Source organism: Ambystoma mexicanum, chromosome 1q (assembly GCF_040938575.1).
Source record: "Ambystoma mexicanum isolate Mex_15411 chromosome 1q, UKY_AmexF1_1, whole genome shotgun sequence".
In the NCBI taxonomy this organism is placed as follows: domain Eukaryota; kingdom Metazoa; phylum Chordata; class Amphibia; order Caudata; family Ambystomatidae; genus Ambystoma; species Ambystoma mexicanum.
The window spans coordinates 998,401,793-998,421,438 of NC_090922.1; the positions used below are offsets into that span (position 1 = coordinate 998,401,793).

At 50.1% G+C, this 19,646-nt stretch overlaps 1 protein-coding gene across 2 annotated transcripts in view; it reads left to right on the plus strand.

Annotated features, from left to right (window-relative positions):
* USP33 (ubiquitin specific peptidase 33) overlaps positions 1-19,646 on the plus strand; it is a 1,143,586-nt gene that overhangs the window by 371,913 nt on the left and 752,027 nt on the right. Inside the window, exon 11 of one of the 2 annotated variants that reach the window (XM_069641664.1) lies at positions 19,278-19,418. The exons of the other annotated variant lie outside the window; for it this stretch is intronic. Coding sequence (XP_069497765.1) covers positions 19,278-19,418 — 141 coding nt within the window. The remainder of the gene's footprint in view (positions 1-19,277; positions 19,419-19,646) is intronic. 2 annotated transcript variants of the gene reach the window in all.

Below are 19,646 nucleotides of genomic sequence, written 5' to 3' on the forward strand. Positions count from 1 at the left end.
GCGCTATTTTTTGATACCCCGGAGGATGTTGTCACATGGCTGGACCTGCAGGGCTGCCCGGAACAAGAAGCGGATCGTGATCGGCAGGAGCATACCGAATGAAGATTTTGTAATACGGACATTGTGAGGGTGAGTGGGAGGAGGACCCTGATTGTACAGAGAAATTGTAACTGGCTGAACTTTGAGCACAATCCGAGCCAGGTGTTCGACTTGGACTGGAATATAGTGAGTGTAACTGTAATTGGTAACTGTCTAGCATCTGTATGCGTAATGTTTCTTAAAAGGAGCAACAGAAAGTGGACGACCTAACCCAATAGATTATTAGTTTCAGCGGCCATTAGGGCGGCTTTACCCTACTGAACCCTGAGTAGAAGCTTGTGCTAGGCAGAGCTAGATGTGGCGGTGCCTGAGATCCAAGAATGGAGCTGGGCAACGGTTGGGGAGGGTATTGTTGGGGAAGGGATGGGTGGGAAGAAGGTGGGGGGATGGGAAGTGGTTATGGGGAGTTTAAGTTTTGTTTCGAGCGTATTTGGAGGAATCGGCATGTTGCACTTGCGGTGCATGAGGGGGCGGAATCGGCGGAAGATCGGGGGGGTGCTTACCAACGACCTATGGGGGACCTCAGGATAATAACGTGGAACGTCAGGAGCCTTAACAGTTATCTGAAAAGAAATAAAATCATGATGTTATCTGAAAAGGCAGAAAATAGATATTGCACTACTACACGAGACGTACTTGACGCGAGAGAAGTTGGACCTGGTTAAGAGAAAGTGGAGAGGGACTGTAGTGGGCTCGCCATACTCTGCATACGCCCGGGGTGTGTTAATCTGGGTGGCACCGCATGTCCCGTTCAAATCGATACAAGAGGTAGTTGAAACTGATGGAAGGATGGCTATATTGCAAGGGCTGGTGGAGAGCAGGGAGGTATGCATAGTAAACACGTATGCCCCCAACCAAAACACAGCAGCATATTTCAGAGCCCTGTGTACCAACCTTAGTACGTGTATAGGGAGCGCGGTGATCTGGGGTGGGGACTTTAATTGTGTGTTGAATCCTGTGGTGGACAGATCTGATGGCGGAGTGGGTAAGCCTAGCCCGGCGGGGAGAGCGTTGCAGACGCTGCAATTGATTTTGGCTTTACAGATGCGTGGAGGATGAAACATCCCACTGAGAGGCAATACTCGCACTATTCAGCCCCGCATCAACTGCACACTAGGCTCGATTACGTCTTTGCTACAGCAGATGTGATGTCTGAGATTACTCAAATCGAATATAAGGCTAGGGTCCTCTCAGATCACTCGCCCCTGATCCTCGGATGGCAATATTGCCCCCCAAGGGCGAAGATCCCTACATGGCGCCTCCGAGCAGAGGCGCTTAAAGATCCAGTCTTTAGGGAAGATATAAGGGAAGAGATTACTAACTTCTTTGAGGAGAATACTGGGAGTGTTGATTCCGCGGGCACATTATGGGAAGCTTTTAAGGTGGTGATGCGGGGTGCGGCCATTGCTAAGTCAAGAGGGTTACAGGGTGGGGTCTTGGCTGACCTGCAGTGGACAGAAACTGAGCTAGAAACAGCATTGAAGAGCGGTGACGTCGACACGGAGCTGGTACTCCAACTACAGGAACAATGTGCAGGGCATTGGGAAAGACTCTGCAATCTCAATTATAGGAAATATGTTGAGAGGCAGCACGCGGGGGGAGATAAGACAGGCCGCCTTTTGGCCTGGCTATACAAAAGCGAGTCCCCTAGGCCTCCGATTAGGACCATTATTAGGGAGGACGGGGATGAGGTGACCACGCAAGAGGGGGTTCACAAAGAATTCGCAGATTATTACAGAGTGCTGTACGGAGATGATGGGATGGGTGACCAACGCAAGATAATTGAAACGTTAGAAGACATAGGGCTGGCCAAGATAAGTGAAGAAGAGAGGGAGGAGCTAGATGAGCCAATCACGTTAGAGGAGTTACAGGTAGGCAACTGCTTCATAACCGCCTCTAAGACCCCGGGAGCAGATGGGTTCCCCAGCAAATTCTATAAAGTATACAGAGAGGAAATTCTCCCCCCAATGCTGGACATGCTTAATGAAGCATTTGAGATAGGACGGTTGCCTGAGTCGCTCAGAGAGGCGATCATAATACCGCTGCCCAAGCCCAATAAACCAGAGCATAGATGTGGTTCCTACAGGCCTTTGTCGATGCTAAATCAGGACCGCAAGATTCTAACGGCTGTCCTAGCAAATCGATTGCAGAAAGTGATTGGTAGACTCATACATCCTGATCAAACGGGTTATGTCCCGAACAGGAATATAACACACAACCATAGGCGACTTCACCGGGTAGTCGAATGTGGTAGTAGGAACGAAGGTGAGATGGCGATCGTGTCTCTAGATGCAGTTAATGCTTTTGATTCGGTCAAGTGGTCATGGCTATTGGCTGCTTTGGAAGGGTATGGAATGGGGCCAGGCTATATCAGGTGGGCTAAGATGTTGTTTATTGAGCCGCTTGCCAGGGTCCGAACTGGAGCGGTGATATCCGAGAGATGGCAACTTGGTAGAGGCACCAGACAAGGGTGCCCCTGGTCCCCGATGATTTACATCTTAGCCCTGGAGCCTCTGGCAATATGCCTTAGGGCACAGTATGATGGGGTAGGCATTGAGGTAGGAGGGGAACGACACTTGATATCCTTGTATGCAGATGATTTGTTACTGTACTTGCAATACCCAGAAGAAAATCTCTTATACATACTTGAAGTGATGGAAAGGTATGCGGAGTTGTCGGGCATATCGGTGAACCCCCAAAAGTCTGTCATATTCCCGCTAGGTAGCTATAAGCGGACCCCTGTAGATAGACTACCGGTGCTACAGGTACCATGGGCAACTAGCTCTTTTCGTTACTTGGGCGTAGATGTATATCACACGGTGGAAGAAGAACACAGACATGATACGGAAGTAGCCATCGAGTAAATTAGGAACAGCATGCAGTTCTGGGCAAGGCTGCCCTTGGCGATGATGGGGCGGGGGGCTATGCTCAAGATGGTAGTTCTGCCCAGGCTCCTGCATTACTTTAGTAATATCCCATACATGATACCCAAGAAGTTTTTCAGTAAATTGAACAGCATGTGTAGGGACTTCCTGTGGCACGGTTCCCGAAATAGAGTGGCGGTTTGGAAACTGCAGAACTTTCATGAAAACGGAGCTATCAGACTGCCTCATTTTGAGGTTTACTATTTGGCAGGACAGCTACAGTATGTGGCTAAGGGGCTTTCTGATGAAGTGACCCCTGAGCACAGGGTGCTTGGACAGGAGTGCGCCCCATTTTATTTGAAAGAAATGATTTGGCTGCCTGAAACCGAAATGAGGGGGCGTCCTGCGATGTTGAGGCTTGGGTGGAAAATTTGGCGTAGGGCTTGTCGTTTGATGGAAGTCCCATGCCCGTGCCTCCTGCAGATACCGCTGGTTGCTTTGACAGGAGGGGATAATCAGCTGAGGATGATTATTAGGACCTACTGGGAATCGGTGGGGCTGGCAACGCTAGGCGATGTTTGGCAAGAGGGGTCCATTAAGGAGTTTATAGAACTCAACAAAGAGGTGGGGCTACGCACGGGCCAATATAATCACGTACATTAGGTTGGTGCGGATGATTAAGAACACCTGGCCAGAGACAGTTTTGATAGAAGAATCAGATGCAGTTTTGGGAGCAATATATGATCTATCCGAAGGAGGGCATGAGATCTCGAGACTGTACGAGATGGTGATGGCTAAGGTGGGGAAAGATTTGACACATCGGAGACTGGAATGGGAGGCGGAAGTGGGGGCCCCGATGGAGGATTGGGTGTGGGAGCGTGCCCTGGGCGATCACAAAAAAGTGTCTAGAAATGCCAGATTAAAACAAATACAGCTGTATGTAATGCATAGGGCATACATGACCCCCTTGAGGATATCTAAGTTTCGAAACGCTGGAAGACAAGTGTGTCCTAAATGTAACCTAGAAAACGCTGACATGACACACATGTTTTGGTCGTGCCCGATCATTAGGTGTTTTTGGGGAGAAGTGGCGCAGAAACTGGCTGATAAGGGGGTTACTCTTGTTACAGACACGGCCTGGGCCTGCTTACTGGGCGGGTTCCCTAGGCCACGGAAACTCAAGCATATTGAGAAAATGAGAAATCTGGCGTATGTGCTTGCAAAACGTAGGATCGCCATGGGGTGGAAGAAATGCCACAAGCCTAAGGTGGATGTATGGTGGAAGGACTTGCAGAAATGGGCGGAGGCTGAAACGGTGGCATGGCAAGAAGCGAGTAGCCAGGCTGAAGAAGGGGCGGCGGGCACCCTGTTGGCTTGGAAAACGCTAATAGCAGAATTGTTTGGAGTAATATCAGATCCAACAGACTCCGAAGAGAACGAAACCCGGCCGCATGTGCCAGACATTGAATGAGATTGACAAATAGGCTCATGGGGGGAGGGAGGGGTTGTGGGAGCAGTGATTAAGATAAATTGATGTGTAATGGAACTATTATGATTATGCTGCTTGTTTGGTTTGTGTTGTTTTGTTTGTATAAAATCAATAAAAGAAATTAAAAAAAAAAAAAAAACTATCCGTCCTGTCTCCCAATTGACCACATGTCCATCCGCAACCTCGGAGCTCAGTGTGGCCAGAGTTGGACCTCTTCACGACCACACTCGCTGCATCATCCACAGTACTCTTTTTGTAATATTTCCACACCAGCATTCGAGGACCTTGCATTACTTTTACTCATTGTCATCTTCTGGTGGATGTTTGTCTGGAAGAGGAATATTAGCCTCTACAAAGGCAGCCGCTTCTTCGGGAAACGTGAAGAAATACGTCTTATTCTTGAATTGCATGCAAAGCTTGGCCGGATAGAGCATTGCATAAGGTATCTGGCGTTCTCTCAACAATTTCTTCACTCCGATGAACGTGCGCCTTTCTTCTTGGAATGCCAGAGTGTAATCAGGGAAAAGACGGATCACGCTGTATCCCATCTTCAGTTCTTGTTTCGAGGGGATTGGGTCCTCCGACGTATTCCATATCTATGACAGGTAATGTCCACAGCTGTGCTGCTTCGGAAAATCTTTGGCGTCTGCGTCCTGCGTCGATGACGTCGATGCGCCGTCCCCGAGGACCTCCTCCGACGGCCGACGTCACCCGATGTGATAAGTAGGACGCACGACGCCCATAGCCTCATTTCCGTTTTTTCCGCGAACGTGTTCGCTTCGTGAATCTCGGTACGCCTCGACTCGTTGGCGTTACTGTTTTCTTTCTCGGTTCGTTGAACCTGTTCGGTTGTTTGTGGCAATGTCTTTCTCATCTTCGACCCTGCGTCCGGGCTTCAAGAACTGCGGGGACTGTGGGTCCAAGATGTCGGTCACGGACTCGCACAACGCCTGCCTCTGGTGCCTCAGGGAGGCCCACGATACGGACGACTGTGTCGACTGCCAGTCGCTCACTGCGAAGGCCTTGCGAGAACGCAAGAAGAAACTGTCGGTAGGTCAGGGGTCTAAGCCCCGGAAGTCGAGGTCTGCTGGGCTTTCGACCGATGACTCGAGGGGTGACTCTCCACATCGTCGTCGGAAGTCCGGTGGGTCTCCTTCCAAGAGTCGGTCTCACCACTCCTCCGCCTCTTCTAGGCATTCCAGGAAGCGCCGGCATAGGTCGCCTTCCCCGTCCTCTTCCGAGGACTCTGCCCGTCGGCGGGATGCTTATCCCTCCATGCAAGCGACACCGGAGGAATGGGCTTCCTTCGGGAAGCAGATGCTAGCGATTCTGGAATCGCAGGGCACCGGTCCGTCTGTGCCTCCGAGTGGGGTCGGTCGGCACCGGTCGAGAGACACCGCCCGTACGCCTTTGGGCTCGGGTGGTCAGCACGGCTCACGGGAGAGGTCCTGCTCGGACAAGGGTAGCCGTTCTCGCCATGCCCGTTCCAGGTCCCGGAGGTCGTCGACGATTGCTCTCGAGGTTCCGTCTTCGAGGGGGTCGTCGTCGGCACCCAGGTTGTCGAGAGACACGCTCGGAGCTCCGGCTTCGAGGTCTTTGTCGACGCCGCAGATGCTGGAGGCGTTGCAGCTGACGTCGACGCCGAGTCGCTCGACGTTGACGCCTTTTATGTCGACGCCGGCACCGACTCGCTCGGCGCCCTCAACGCCTTTTCTGCCGGCGCCGAGTCGCTCGACGCCCTCGACGCCTTTCGAGGCGGTGGTGTCGGAGGGGCCCTGTGGCACGGGGTTTGCCCCTAAGAAGGCTATGGCTAAGGTCCGGCACTGCTTTGGTCCGCGGAGGTCTTCCTCTCCCCGCCTGGAGTACATTTCAGAGGGTGATGAAGGCTCTGATGGCGGCCTGGTTCCGGTTCCGGATGACCTTATCTCGGGCCATAGTCCGTTTGATGACTTGAGGCAGTCACTGCATGATGCCAGTGGACAGGACACCTCTCCGGAGGTGGAGTTTTGTCGGCCGGAGCCTGGCACTCGTGCCGATTCGTCATATCGGCGCCTTATGTCTCGGGTTACTGAGTACTTGGGTTGGTCAGCTCCCCCAGGGGAGTTCGTTCAGGATGATCTCACGGACATCCTTGATCTCGTCCACCCACTGACCCGGTTTTGCCTTTTCACATGGCTTTGCATAGAAGGGTGGCGGCGGCTTGGAATGCTCCGGAGAGTCTCCCGGCAGTGGGCAAGTCTTTGTCGCGAAAATACCGTCCAGCCAGTAGCGACCCCTGCTACTTGTCTAGGCACCCCACCCCGGAGAGTTTGGTGGTGCAGGCGGCTACAGCCCCGGCAAAGCAGGCGTCATATCCTACCATCCCTCCGGATAGGGACGCCAAACGTTTTGACGGCTGGGCGAAGAAAGTGTTTTCTTCTGGGGTATGGCGCTTCAGGCGGCCAACTCCATATGTGCCTGGTCTCGTTTCACACACACTCTGTGGAACTGTGTTGCATTAGCGGCTGATCATATTCCCGAAGGGGACGAACGGGATGGTTTCCTTGCTATGGTTCAGGATGGCAAGGATGCCATGTGTGAGGCTGTTCAGTCGGGTTTGGACTTGGCGGATTGTGTCAGCTGGTCCATGGCGGCGAGCACCGTAATGCGTAGGTTTGCGTGGTTGAGGAAGTCTGGGTTCGCTCCTGATGTGCAGTCCCGGCTCCTCAACATGCCCTTTGACGGTGAACACCTTTTTGGCAGCAAGGCTGACGAGAGCCTTGAGAGGTTGCAGACCTCGAAAGCTGCAGCAAAGTCGTTGGGCGCTGCAGTTAGCCAACCTCCGCCTTTTCGTCCGAGGGACAGCAATGGAGGGGAGGTTCCTTACGCTATTACTCATCCTTCAGTAAAGCGAGAGGAGCTAGCAGTCAAAGAGGCCATTGTAAGAGTGCCAGAGGTGGAAACAAAGGTACTCGAGGTGCCAAGGCCGCTCGGGCAGTTGCCTCTTTGCCCTCAGGCAACGCCACAGCCGCTACCACTCAGTCATGAGGCCAAGTCCCATGGTTCGCCGGTTGGGGGAAGGCTGGCGCAGCATCTTTTAGAGTGGCAAGCCATTACTTCGGATGTGTGGGTTCTGGAGATCATAACCCACGGCTACTGTCTTCCTTTTCGGCAGAGGCCTCACAACAATCCACCAGGGAACCTCTCTTTGAAGAGTCCGGATCCGCTCCTTGCGCAGGAAATTCAAGCCCTGCTGGAGAAAGGCGCCATAGAACTGGTGCCTGTAGCGGAGAGGAACAAGGGATGGTATTCCCCTTATTTTTTGATTTCAAAGAAAAGACGGGGGATTGAGACCCATCATGGACTTGCGCAGTTTGAACAAACTCCTCAGGAAGGACAAGTTCAAGATGGTGACTCTTTCTCAAGTCCTCCAGGCCCTTTAACTTCAGGACTGGTTGGTGTCTCTCGACCTCAAGGATGCTTACTTCCATGTGCCGATCCATCCCAAGATCTTTGCCCTTTGGGGGACCCCTCAAGTGGATCTCTTCGCCTCCAGTGTCAACCGGAAGTGCGAAAGGTTTTGCTCGCGGGAATTTCCTCCAAAAGGAGCCTTAGGAGACGCGTTCGTGGTGGAGTGGTCATTCCCACTGCTGTACGCGTTTCCTCCAGTCCCCGTCATCCCGCAAGTGTTGCGGAGGTTACGGAGGTTCAGTTCCCGGATGATCCTCATTGCTCCGGCGTGGGTCCGGAGGACGTGCTACCCGGACCTTCTAGACTTGTCCATCTGCCCTCCACGTCGTCTTCCCTACCGAGACGATCTGCTCTCACGGGAGGGGGGTCAGGTTCTCCATCCAGAGGTCAGATCCCTCAATCTTCACGCTTGGCTTCTGAAAGGGTGAGGTATAAGGATTGGGACCTCCCTGAAGACGTGATGGAGGTGTTGCTCTCGGCCAGGCGGCCGGCAACTAAGTCTCTGTACCGTTGCCATTGGAGAAAGTTCTGCGACTGGTGCAGAGTTCAGAATGTGGATCCTTTTGACTGTGACATTCCCATGGTTGTCTTTTTTGCTTTCTTTGGTCCACAGGGGCTCGCAAGTGGGGACCATTAAAGGTTACCTGGCGGTGCCGTCCATATTTAAGCGCTCGTCTGAAGAGTGTTCCTATTTTAAGATTCCTTAAATTTTGCAGTTTTTGAAAGGGCTCACTAATGTGTTCCCTCCGTCACCTTTTTTGGTGCCATGTTGGGATTTGAACCTTGCTCTTAAGTTTCTTATGGGTGCTCCGTTTGAGCCTTTACATTCTTGCCCTTTGAGGCTGTTAACTCTGAAAACTGTGTTTTTAGTTGCGGTTACTTCCGCTCGCAGAGTGAGTGAGTTACAGGCACTTTCAGTTAAGCCACCCTTCACTGTGTTTCACAAGGACAGGGTTGTCCTTAGAGCTCGTTCTTCTTTTCTTCCGAAGGTGGTTTCGGAATTTCATTTGAGCCAGAAGGCTGTTCTTCCGGCGTTCTATCCTCCTCCACATCCTGGTAAGGAAAAAGAGAGGCTCCATAGGCTTGATCCTAGGAGAGCGTTGAGCTTTTATATCTCGCGCATGTCCCGGGTCAGAGTGGATGATCAACTTTACATTGGTTACGCTGGAAAGCGTTTGGGACAAGCTGTGACGAAACAGACTTTGTCTCGTTGGATTATTTTAGCTATCTCCGAGTGTTACCGCTTGGCGGGTAAGGACCCTCCGGCTGGCTTGCGGGCCCATTCTACCAGAGGAGTGGCTGCGTCTACTGCCCTTCAGAGGGGAGTTCCTATTCGTCACATCTGTGATGCAGCCACCTGGGCTTCAGTACATACTTTTGTACGTCACTATTCCCTCGATTCCATCAGAGGGCAATATCTGGCCTTTGGCAAGGCAGTTCTCTATTCCGCAATTTGATTGGGCATGCTAAAATTGTATTCTAAATTCTTTCCCACCTCCTTGCTTGGTACTGCTTTGGGGGTCTGTTATAGATATGGAATACGTCAGAGGACCCAATCCCCTCGAAGAACAAGTTACTTTCTTACCTGGTAACGTTCTTTCGATGGGATGGTCCGACGACGTATTCCATATCGCTCCCTCCCTGCCTTCCCCGCTGCAGAATTTCTTTTGCGATTGCAGCTTGCGTTCCGCAAGGCCTTGTGTGTCTGACTGGCAGAAAACTGGTGGCACACGTTCTGGGAAAAAACTATAACTGAGGCTATGGGCGTCGTGCGTCCTACTTAATACATCGGGTGACGTCGGAGGAGGTCCTCGGGGACGGCGCATCGACGTCATCGACGCAGGACGCAGACGCCAAAGATTTTCCGAAGCAGCACAGCTGTGGACATTACCTGTCATAGATATGGAATACATCGTCGGACCATCCCATCGAAAGAACGTTACCAGGTAAGAAAGTAACTTGTTCTTCTCTCTTGCTGCTCTCAGAATCATATCCCTGTCTCTGTAGTTCATGAGCCGCGTGATTATCGGTCGGGGAAAGGCGCCCGGTTTGGGCTTTGTGGCCAAGTATCCGTGCGCTCGCTCGACAACTAACATGGGGGACCATCCAGGATCTCCTAGTAAATCTTTCAACAGTTGCTCAACGGCCAGTTCCATGGGTCGCTTCAGGGCATCTTCTGGTACCCCTATGATGCGTACATTATTTTAGCGTGATCTGGCTTCCAAATCCTCGCACTTCGTTTTGACAGTGCCCAGGTCTTTCGCCATGCTTGTCACCGTGCTTTGTAGTGCTTCTATTGCGTCCTCTGCTGAGCCAATCTGCGTTTCCGCGTCTGTGATGCGCTACGTGGCTTTCTCTAGTTGGGCTTGTATTGTTGTGACGTTGATGGTAATCCCATCTAACTTGTTGTTTATGGCTGTGAACCCTTGTTGCATAGTCGTAAAGACGCTTAACAAGTCCATGGGGGTGGGGGGACGACACAGGTGTCAGCACCTCTGGACCATCTGTCCCTGCAGTGGTCATGCTGGACGATTAGTTAGATGGTTTGGTGAACTTATTCATCGCACCAGACTGCTTGGATGCGGCCCTTTTGGGCATTATAGTACAGCAATAGGTATTTGTGTCGTTCAGCTGTGCTTTTTCTGTAGTGTGGGCCTATAAGACCCTTCTCAACACTTGTCGGGACAGGGTATGCTCGCTTTGAGACTGTTCAAGGGGCGTGGCAAATGTGGCATCTGATGTCTGCACCGTTCAGCTGTGTTTGAGCGATGTGTGTCGATTTAGTCTTTTTCCCCCCACTTGAAGCTATTGGGTACAGCCGTTCTATAAGCATTCAGATGAGTAAGTCAGGCGTGGTCTGTACTGTCACAGCATGCTCCGCGTGCCGTTCATCTTCCCTAGCCTCCCTTAGTATGTCGACCCATTCAGAGTCTCAGGTTAATGGGTTGTAAGGGATTTCCTTCTTAAACCCCTCCTCACATTGCCTGATCGGGCACAATCGCAGAGTTAGTTTCCCGCGTGGCCTGCTCTGAAATTGCAACTAGGAGCGCTCTGACCCAGTGATTGATATATTGCGTCTTCTCGATGGTAGCCAGTGTTCATGTATCTGTCCCTCTTCTCCCTGCTGGTACGTGAGGGCCGAGTGACTGCTGGTGCCCGCGTGCAGTAAAGAGCAATCCCACAATGGGATCAGGTGGGGCGGAGGGGCCGGGCCGTTAACCTCCAGAGAGGTCCTCAATGCTGTGAGTTCTGGTGAGGGCACGCAGGGGGGGCGCACACACTGTGCATGCCCTGCGGGCCTCATTGTGAGAAGAACGCAAGATTTATGGAGTCCCGTGCTCCAGGGCAGTGACCACACCTTCCATCCACTTACCGGGTGTACTGTGAGCCGGGCAGCTCGCAGTGGTGTGTGCGCGGCTGTGCTGTAGTCGATGCTAGTAGCGCCAGAGGAGCCTGCACTGTCTGTGCTCCGTGACGGATGGTGGACCTGCCTGCGAGGTCTCTTGGGACGGGAGCCTGTTCTGCAGTGTACGCCGCTGCTGCTGTGGGCACGATGTGCCCGTCTTCATATGCGTCCATGTTGTTACATTGGCGGGCAGCTCCCGCCAATGCGGTGCCCGCTGTGGGGACGGGACGCTGCCCGGCCGCGGTTCAACTTTACTGGTGCCGGGCTCTGCGTGACTCCTTCTGTCACGGGGCACTGCGTATGCAGGTCTGAGACGCAGTCCCAGTCGGGCCCGTGATCCCACTTAGTCTTTTCCGCGTATCGCAGGGTGAGGCCCGCTTCCCTAGTTCACGTCCCATTGGGACGGTGCAGGCGTGTGGTCAGGAGCGGTACCGGTGTGCAGAGAAATTGCAAAGCTTCTCCACCGTTGTGAACTCCTGGATTAGCGTGTCCATCCTGAGAGGGAGCGCCTGCCGTGGCAGCGTCGGGTGTCCGCTTCGTGCGCAGATGCAGGCCCAGCCAGAAGTAGGGGCCTTAACTTCAAATCCACTGTAGCAATCTTTCTGATTTTTTTTTTCTCAGGATCTGCGCGGATACTTCATGCCCCTTTTTGGCTAATATCGAAAACCGGACATTGTTCTGCTATTTTTCGGTCTGGAATCCTGGCTCCTCCATGGAGCTCACGTGAAGTTGTGCATACGGCTTCAAGCACAACAGCATCGCCCCCCCCCCCACTCACCCCCACCTGTCGAGTAAACTTGGCTGGTCTGTCTTCCTTAGTAAATATGGCCCTGAGAGTGAACTGCCCAAGGAAATGTGAATATTAGTAAAGAGGTGTTTGGGATTTGGTTCCCAAGCGAAATTGTGAATGGAGGTATGGATTCATGGAATTTATGTTGCTAGACACCTGGTCTGACCGGAGGAAACAGTCCCCCCCCCTTGCCCAGAAAATGTAATTGGTCCGTGGTATGTTGAAAACTGGACTTATGAACGATGTCACTTTGCTACCCGGGAGGGAGTGGGGAGAGTTTGTTGGGGAGGGTGGAAAGGGTCATTATTGTGCCATTGAGAAAGAAACGTTAAAATGTGCATTTGTAGACATGCCAAAGAGATGGTTTTGTTATGCATGGTTTTGTAATGTTGCAACTGCCAATGAAATAAATTGAAAAAAAGAAAATGGTCTTCTGTAGTCTTGCAAAATGCAGTAGTTTTAATTTTATTTCCGACAATTGAAATTTCCAAATCCCAAAAAGTTATTCTATCCTTACTCTGTTTACATCGAAGTTCAATTTTGAAGGGTATGTGTGACGGCATCTCGTTGCTTCTCATCAGAAGGGAGCCCTTCCCTGTGTGGCTAGGGAGGTGAGGACGCTACCCAATATTCCCCGTAGGGGTGGCGGAAAGCGGGACCTCGCAGGGAGAGACTCCCACATGGGGACAAGGACTCCTGTTCTGTGATGGAACTCCTTAACCATCTTGCCCTTGAGACCATGGAACCCATAAAGTCTGCTGAGAAATTGTCTGAAAGCACTACTTTATGATATTGCAATATTCCTTTCTTCCTCTAAATATTTATACCACCAAGGATGAGGAAGACTAAAATGGGCATACAGTTTGCTCTCAAGTCATCTTCCAGGAGTACTATGAAGATTGATGGAGTTATACAAACTACTCCTTTGTCAAGTACAGAAGGTACTGGGAAGAGGTGGCCCCAGGAAGGCATGAAGAATACACCATGAACACAAACAAAGGACTGTGACACTCTCTTGAGTAGGAACCAGCTGAATGACATAAACATGGAGAAAGGAGCCAATGAGAGAAGCAGACGTAGCTGTCGTGACCCTCGCCCAAAACCCCCTCTCGCAAAGCCATTGGCCAGGTGGAGTCAGGACTCTGGCCTCTAGTGCCTGGCATCCTCGTCAAAAGCCCTCATGGGGCCAGTCCTGGCGCCTATGCCGCCAGGCTCATACACCATGAAAAACAATGTGCTTGGGAACTACTTTATTGTATTGTCAGCCAACATGGAGGCATCCACATAGCTTGGTTCCTAAGAACCAAGCTATGCGGTCTAGTGTTTTGGGTGTGGTAGCCTAGGGACTACTTTACCTGGACTATTTTGTTGGGGCTATTTAAACCACACCCGAGCAAGACAACACGCTTCGCGTTACTTTGCAGCTTGCAACATGACGCTCACCGTGTCCAGCTATTCCCTCAAACCTCGGAGAAGCAGAACCTGCAAGGAGACAAAAGGAACATCATTAGCAGCAGCATCTTACCTGCAGTCTTCCTCTTGAAACAATCGCAGCTACTGAGAACAGCTTCCTCGAATCTGCACGCCTCCCAGACAGAACGACCTGAAAGAGAAAAATAGAGGCAACATTAAAGAAAGCAGTAGAGACATTTACAAATTACGAACTGCTCAAAAGGCTTACCTGGCTGGTCACCTCTCGGCTGGCACCACTCCGGACATTCCACTCGTGCTGAAGAACAGCGCAACCTACAAGGAAGGAAAACACAGGTTAGCAAAGGCAAGACTTCGCAGCGCTGCGCATAGCGCTTACTTACCGCATCATAGCACTCTTAATGCGCCATCATTTACCAGCGGGGCTCAACCAAGCCAGTTCGCCGCGCTGAATCTCTGCATACCTAAGGGAGAAAAAAAGAGACATTTTAAACAAAGAAAGGCATGCAGGATAGCAACAAAACTAAAGAACAGCAATAAGACCTACCTGAACAATATCAAACGGGCCGGCATCAGTGAAGTAACTGGACCGCACTCGCCCATGAAAGACAAGGCGCCCCTGCCAAGAAGGCAGGACGGAGAGCACGCCTAATTCTACCACAAGGTGAGGAGAGGGCGCCAGAGGGACTGAAATCATATGGGGGTAGAGGGAGGATACTTGCCCCAGTCGGTCAGTCTTGAACACAGTCCTCCTGTATTTTCAGGCAGAACCTTCCCCGCAGACCACATCAGGGCAAAGCTGAGAAGCACACCAGCGAGTAACCCGGCTGGGTGGCGTCCCTGTGGATACCAGGTGAGCGTAACACTAGCAAGCAAATCGGGCGCGAAACCTGCAGACCCGGGAAATTCAATCCTGTGTTGAGCTAGGAGCACTCCTAATCTCACTCTGGAAACAGATTGTGTAAAGAGAAAATCCGAAAACTACTGTTGCCTCAGCCAGAGTTTCTCGCAGAATACTATTTGTAACCTTATTATCCAAACGTGATGGATTTATTTATTTGGTTTTGTATAGCGCTGAGCGGCCCTAGGGCATTGTAGCGCTTGTTACAGAATGCTTGTTGATTAGAGATTAGTTACATACAGGATATGCAGTCTGCTTAGTCTGCTTAGAGTGATGCCGACGTGTAGGCATGTTACAGGTTAATTACAAAGGTTACAGTTGATCATGGTCTGAGTACAGCTTAAATACATAAGAAAATGTGGTGTATTTAGTTAAACAGTTTTGTTTTGAGCATTTTTCTGAACACAGTATAGGATTTTTCATTTCTTAACGCTGTGGGGAGGGCGTTCCAATTTTTTGGGGCTAGATATTGGAAGCTGGCGCCACCCGCTTTGGTTCTTTTGAATGATGGGACGATGATCTGGTTGGAGAGGTGGGATCTAGTAGGTCTAGAAGATGTGCAGGGGGTGATCCTTTTGGATAGGTAGGGGGGAGCGTTAAGTGAGAGGCATTTATGTGTGATAGGAGCTAGTGTTTTGAAAAGAATGCTCTCTTTGATTGGGAGCCAGTGTGCATCTTTTCTTGCTTGAGAGATGTTCCCTTTTGGGGATACTTGGCGCAGCTCTAAGGGCGTTATTTTGCGTTACCCACCACACATCCCGCTCGCTTGGATATGGTTGCAACCAGTGCTGTGGGGTAATTTGTGCTAAACATCTGCAGAGAACGTACGAAAAGGGTAACCCCTACACGAACTAACAGGAATCTATTCCTGCTAAATAGAATTCAACAAATCATCATCAAATTATATGCGGTAAGTACATTATATGGAAGAGGTCCATGATCGATGTCAAGAATAAATGCGTAGTTCAAACAAAATGTGACGTGCGAATCTTATTATTGCATGCTGAATTGTTAGCATTGAGCAAAGTTCATAGAATTCTTTGTCACCAGTTGGTAGGAGGCAGTTGGTGAAAGAAGGATGGCTCAGCGATGTACCCACGCTTTCTACTTTCCCATTAAAGGACTTACTTTTGCGGCTGTTCCCACTGAGTACTTAGTTGTTTCGTGTTTTTGTTTTGTCGCATTCTGTTTGGTAAGCCACCAAAATATGACCAAACGGATTGCCACAGAGAAGAGAGGAGAGGGACGGGGGAAGTGGTGTTAGGAAGCAGAATGTCTTGTTGGCTTGGCAACTTGCAGCGCTGTGATTTTTCCAGTAACTCGGAGACATGAAGCTGCGTGCCTGGGCTTTGATGTGAAGCGTTGTCAAGTGGAGCAATCGTACTAGTTTGCCTTCTTTACTTACTAGTGACAGAACCGGGTCAGCCCCATTAGGGCCATGGCTCCTAGCACCATTTCCCTCTTCAGATACAGCAAGTGCAGTGCAGCTGGCAGCCGGCAGCCCCATCGAAGGCACGGGTGGCTCCGTTTTTAAGGATGTCCTTTACTCCCCAAGGCATGCTGTATCATGTTATTGTGCAGGCAGGGTCTTTTTCTCTGCTCAGCTATTTATTTTGGGCTGTTAGGCAGCACTTACATTTGTAAGCAAACAAAATTGCGTTGGCGCACAAATAGGAGCGAGCGGGGTGTGTGGTGGGTCACATAGCTTTTCTTTGTCGAGTTACTTACCCACCCATTGTCTATCCATTGCTATGCTAACCCCCGCGGCCATTTCCACCCACTACCTGCTCCTCCCCACCCAAAGCACAACGTCCATGGATCTCTTTAAACTAGCTCTATCAAGTAGTAGGATCAAACTCGTGGTACGTCTAAGCAGTCTTCTCAGAGTTAATGACATAAACACTCAATTTCTACCCCACCATATCTCTGTCCCAACTCTACCCCACCCACCCCGCTACTCTACTCCCACTGCTCTCTCCTATACCCAAACCCACTATAGCCTCCCTCTAATCTGCCCCACCTGACCACATCGCCTCACTCTCCCCACTGTATTCAACCCTTTGTACCCCACCTGTTCTACTCCCACCCAATACTATACCCCCACACCCTCGACTCTCACACCATCCATTACCACTCAAACCCCTACCCACTCTGACCTATCCTTGCCCCACTCTGCCCTACCCCACAATACTCCTACCCACTATATCCTACCCTCACTCAATTCAACCCATACGTCCTCCCCACATTACCCCCACACACCATACCTTACCCAACGATACTCCTCCTACTTCACCCCCCACTCACCCTACTTTACCCTGACCCACACTGCTACCCCACCACACTCCAGCCTACTACTCTAATCCAGCCCACCCACTTTCCCCTACCTCACCCCACTCTATTCCACTGTACCCCACTCACATTAACCCTACCCCAATACTCTCCACCTCTTCTCTGGCCCATGCTACTACCCCACCTTGGTCCACTCTATTCTATCCCACCCACTGTATTCCACTTTACCCCGACCTTGCTTCACCAAAATGCTGTCCCTCCTAGTCACCGACTATTCTTGCTCAACCCACTACTACCCCAGTTCTCTATCCCACCCACTGTACCACATTACCCACCCCACCACTGTATCCCACCCTTCTTCTCTACCCTTCTATACTCCCAACCACTTTACAATCACCTGCTGTACCCCACACTACCCCACCCCACTCAATCTATTCCTACCCCACGCACCTAACCCCCTCTTGCCAAGCTCCACCCCACTTTAACTTGCTCTAGCACCCCACCCAACTCTATTTTACAACCATGCACTCTAACCAAACACCTACCCCCACACACCCTCTCACCTTACTCTAGCCTTGCCCCATCCTACTTCTTGCCACTCTACCCACACCCACCTTGCTCTACTAATATTCACCCACTCTATCCCACCCTTCGCTCTGTCCCAGTTCTACTCCACCTCACTACTCTACTCCAGCCCTATTCTACATATTTCTACCATACCACACTACCCCTACCCACTCCGCCCTCACTCGTCCTGCTGTATCACCCTCAAGCAACTCTACCCCACCTACTTTACCCTACATCACTCTACCCCAACTATTCTTCAGCCCCTCACTCTACGCCTAACCCATTCTTCTCTGCTTCCATACCCACTGCTCTACCCCTATCCACTCTACCATTAAGCACACTACTATACAATGACCCAACCCACTTTAACTCACCTCACTCTACCTCTGCCCGTCTTCATACCACACTACTCCTCTCTCAAATCACTCTACCTCACCCACACTTTGTCCTTACTTTACTACTCTTATCCACCACACTCACCCACCCCACTATTCTACTCCCATTCCACTAGGGTATTCTACCCACATCCCACTTACCCCACTCTACCCTACTCTAGCTCCCCCCACTGTAAATCACTACAGCCTACTTTACCGCTACTCCATAGCTCTGTCCGCAACCTACTGTACCCCTAACCCCACCCTATCCCATCCCACTGTACAACCACTCACCACACTACCTCTCTACCCCACCCACTCTCCCCCACCACTGTATCTCTTCTACACCCTCCCACTGTACCCTACCAAGTTTACCACACCACTCTAAACCTCCCTCCATACCTCACCCCAAAACCCCACCCTCCTTACACTGCTTCTCTGTACCTTTCCCCTGCCAATCCCCACAATCCCGCTCACCCTAGGTCAACCCGGTCTTCTTCCTTCCACCTTAGCTCACCCTGACCCCACTGGTCTAGCACACCCCTAAAATCAGGATATGGGTTGTTTGACCCAAAAAACTTTACCTACTGCCTATTTGACCTAATTTACTTTACCTGGTTTTCTTTAATTTTCTTTTGACCTACTGCGGTGGGAGACCCCCACGGGCCTCCCCCCGACTTCCTCCTGTCCTCAACCTATTCCCTTACCCCACAACTATTTTTTTATTAATGTGTACCATTTGACCTACTGAACTAGGTCAAAAAGATGCTGTCAAATGGGAGTAGGTCAAATTTGCCTTCATTAGGTCAAATTGGACAATACCCTAAAATCATCTTGCTTACTTTAAAAGTTCCAAGCATGTCTTCAAGTTGAAGTTTGTTGATGCATATCATTAGTAGTACACATAATAAAATAGACTCCCGTACACTGAATTGAAGAGAAGTCTCTGTGTCTGTAGTCTCTGCGTCTGTTACCAATAACCTTTGGACATGTTTGGAATTACTGCGTAAGTAAAGCCCTAATATTCACTGCATTCTTAGCTAAAAATGTAGCATGCAACAAACTGCCAACGCCAAATTAATTGACTTTGTCTTTGATTGTTTCTTCATTTTTAGGATTATAGAGTGCACCATATGCAACCAAGATGGTCACTTGTACTAAAGAATGACCGTGTGTGAACAGAATAGGTGCTAGTAGCATAGAAAGCGGGAGTGCTGGCATAACTAATGACCTTTGTGACCGACATTTGATGGTGATTGGCTCGTCCCACTATCATTGTTGGTGATAGTTTCTTTTTGTTTTTCCCAGGTGCTCTTTGGAAATCGAGTTTGTAACAGTCACACTTTGATGTGGATTAAAAAAGTAAATAAAAAGATGGCATATTAGGATTTTGGCATTAAATATAACAGCTGAAATACATTCAGAACTAGTCAGACGAATATTGTCCAAACCCTCATATACATTCAGTTCACTGGCAGGAGCTCAAAAGTGTATTTATAGTATTGAAAAAAAAATGTTGCTGTGTTTAACATAATGTTTGAAATGTTTGGCAGCGCTAAGAGTTCAAACAAACAAGATTGTGAAGTATGTTTGCAGTAATAAAAATGTATATTGTAGACTACATCAATGAAGCCCAAGTCAAAGACCTGTCTACAACAAAAAACCCTTCATCAAATGAAGGCCTGAATGCCCGTTTATCGAGTAGTCCTCCAAAATCAGGCTCCATATGGTCTGGATTGACATCTACACAAAAAAAAGGTATATTTTTTTAATCACCAAACTGTTCCCTTAATTTTTTACGGTGCCGCACTACTGTATGCGTCAGTGTTTACATGTCATATTATGCAAAGGTTTATTTAACACAATGACACAACTGTGCTTTTACACAACCATAGCTAAACCCTTTATTAATACACCTACATTGGTCCAGTATGCCTATTCCCATGTGTTGCATATGTCCTTTTTTCTTTTTTTTTTTTTTGAAGA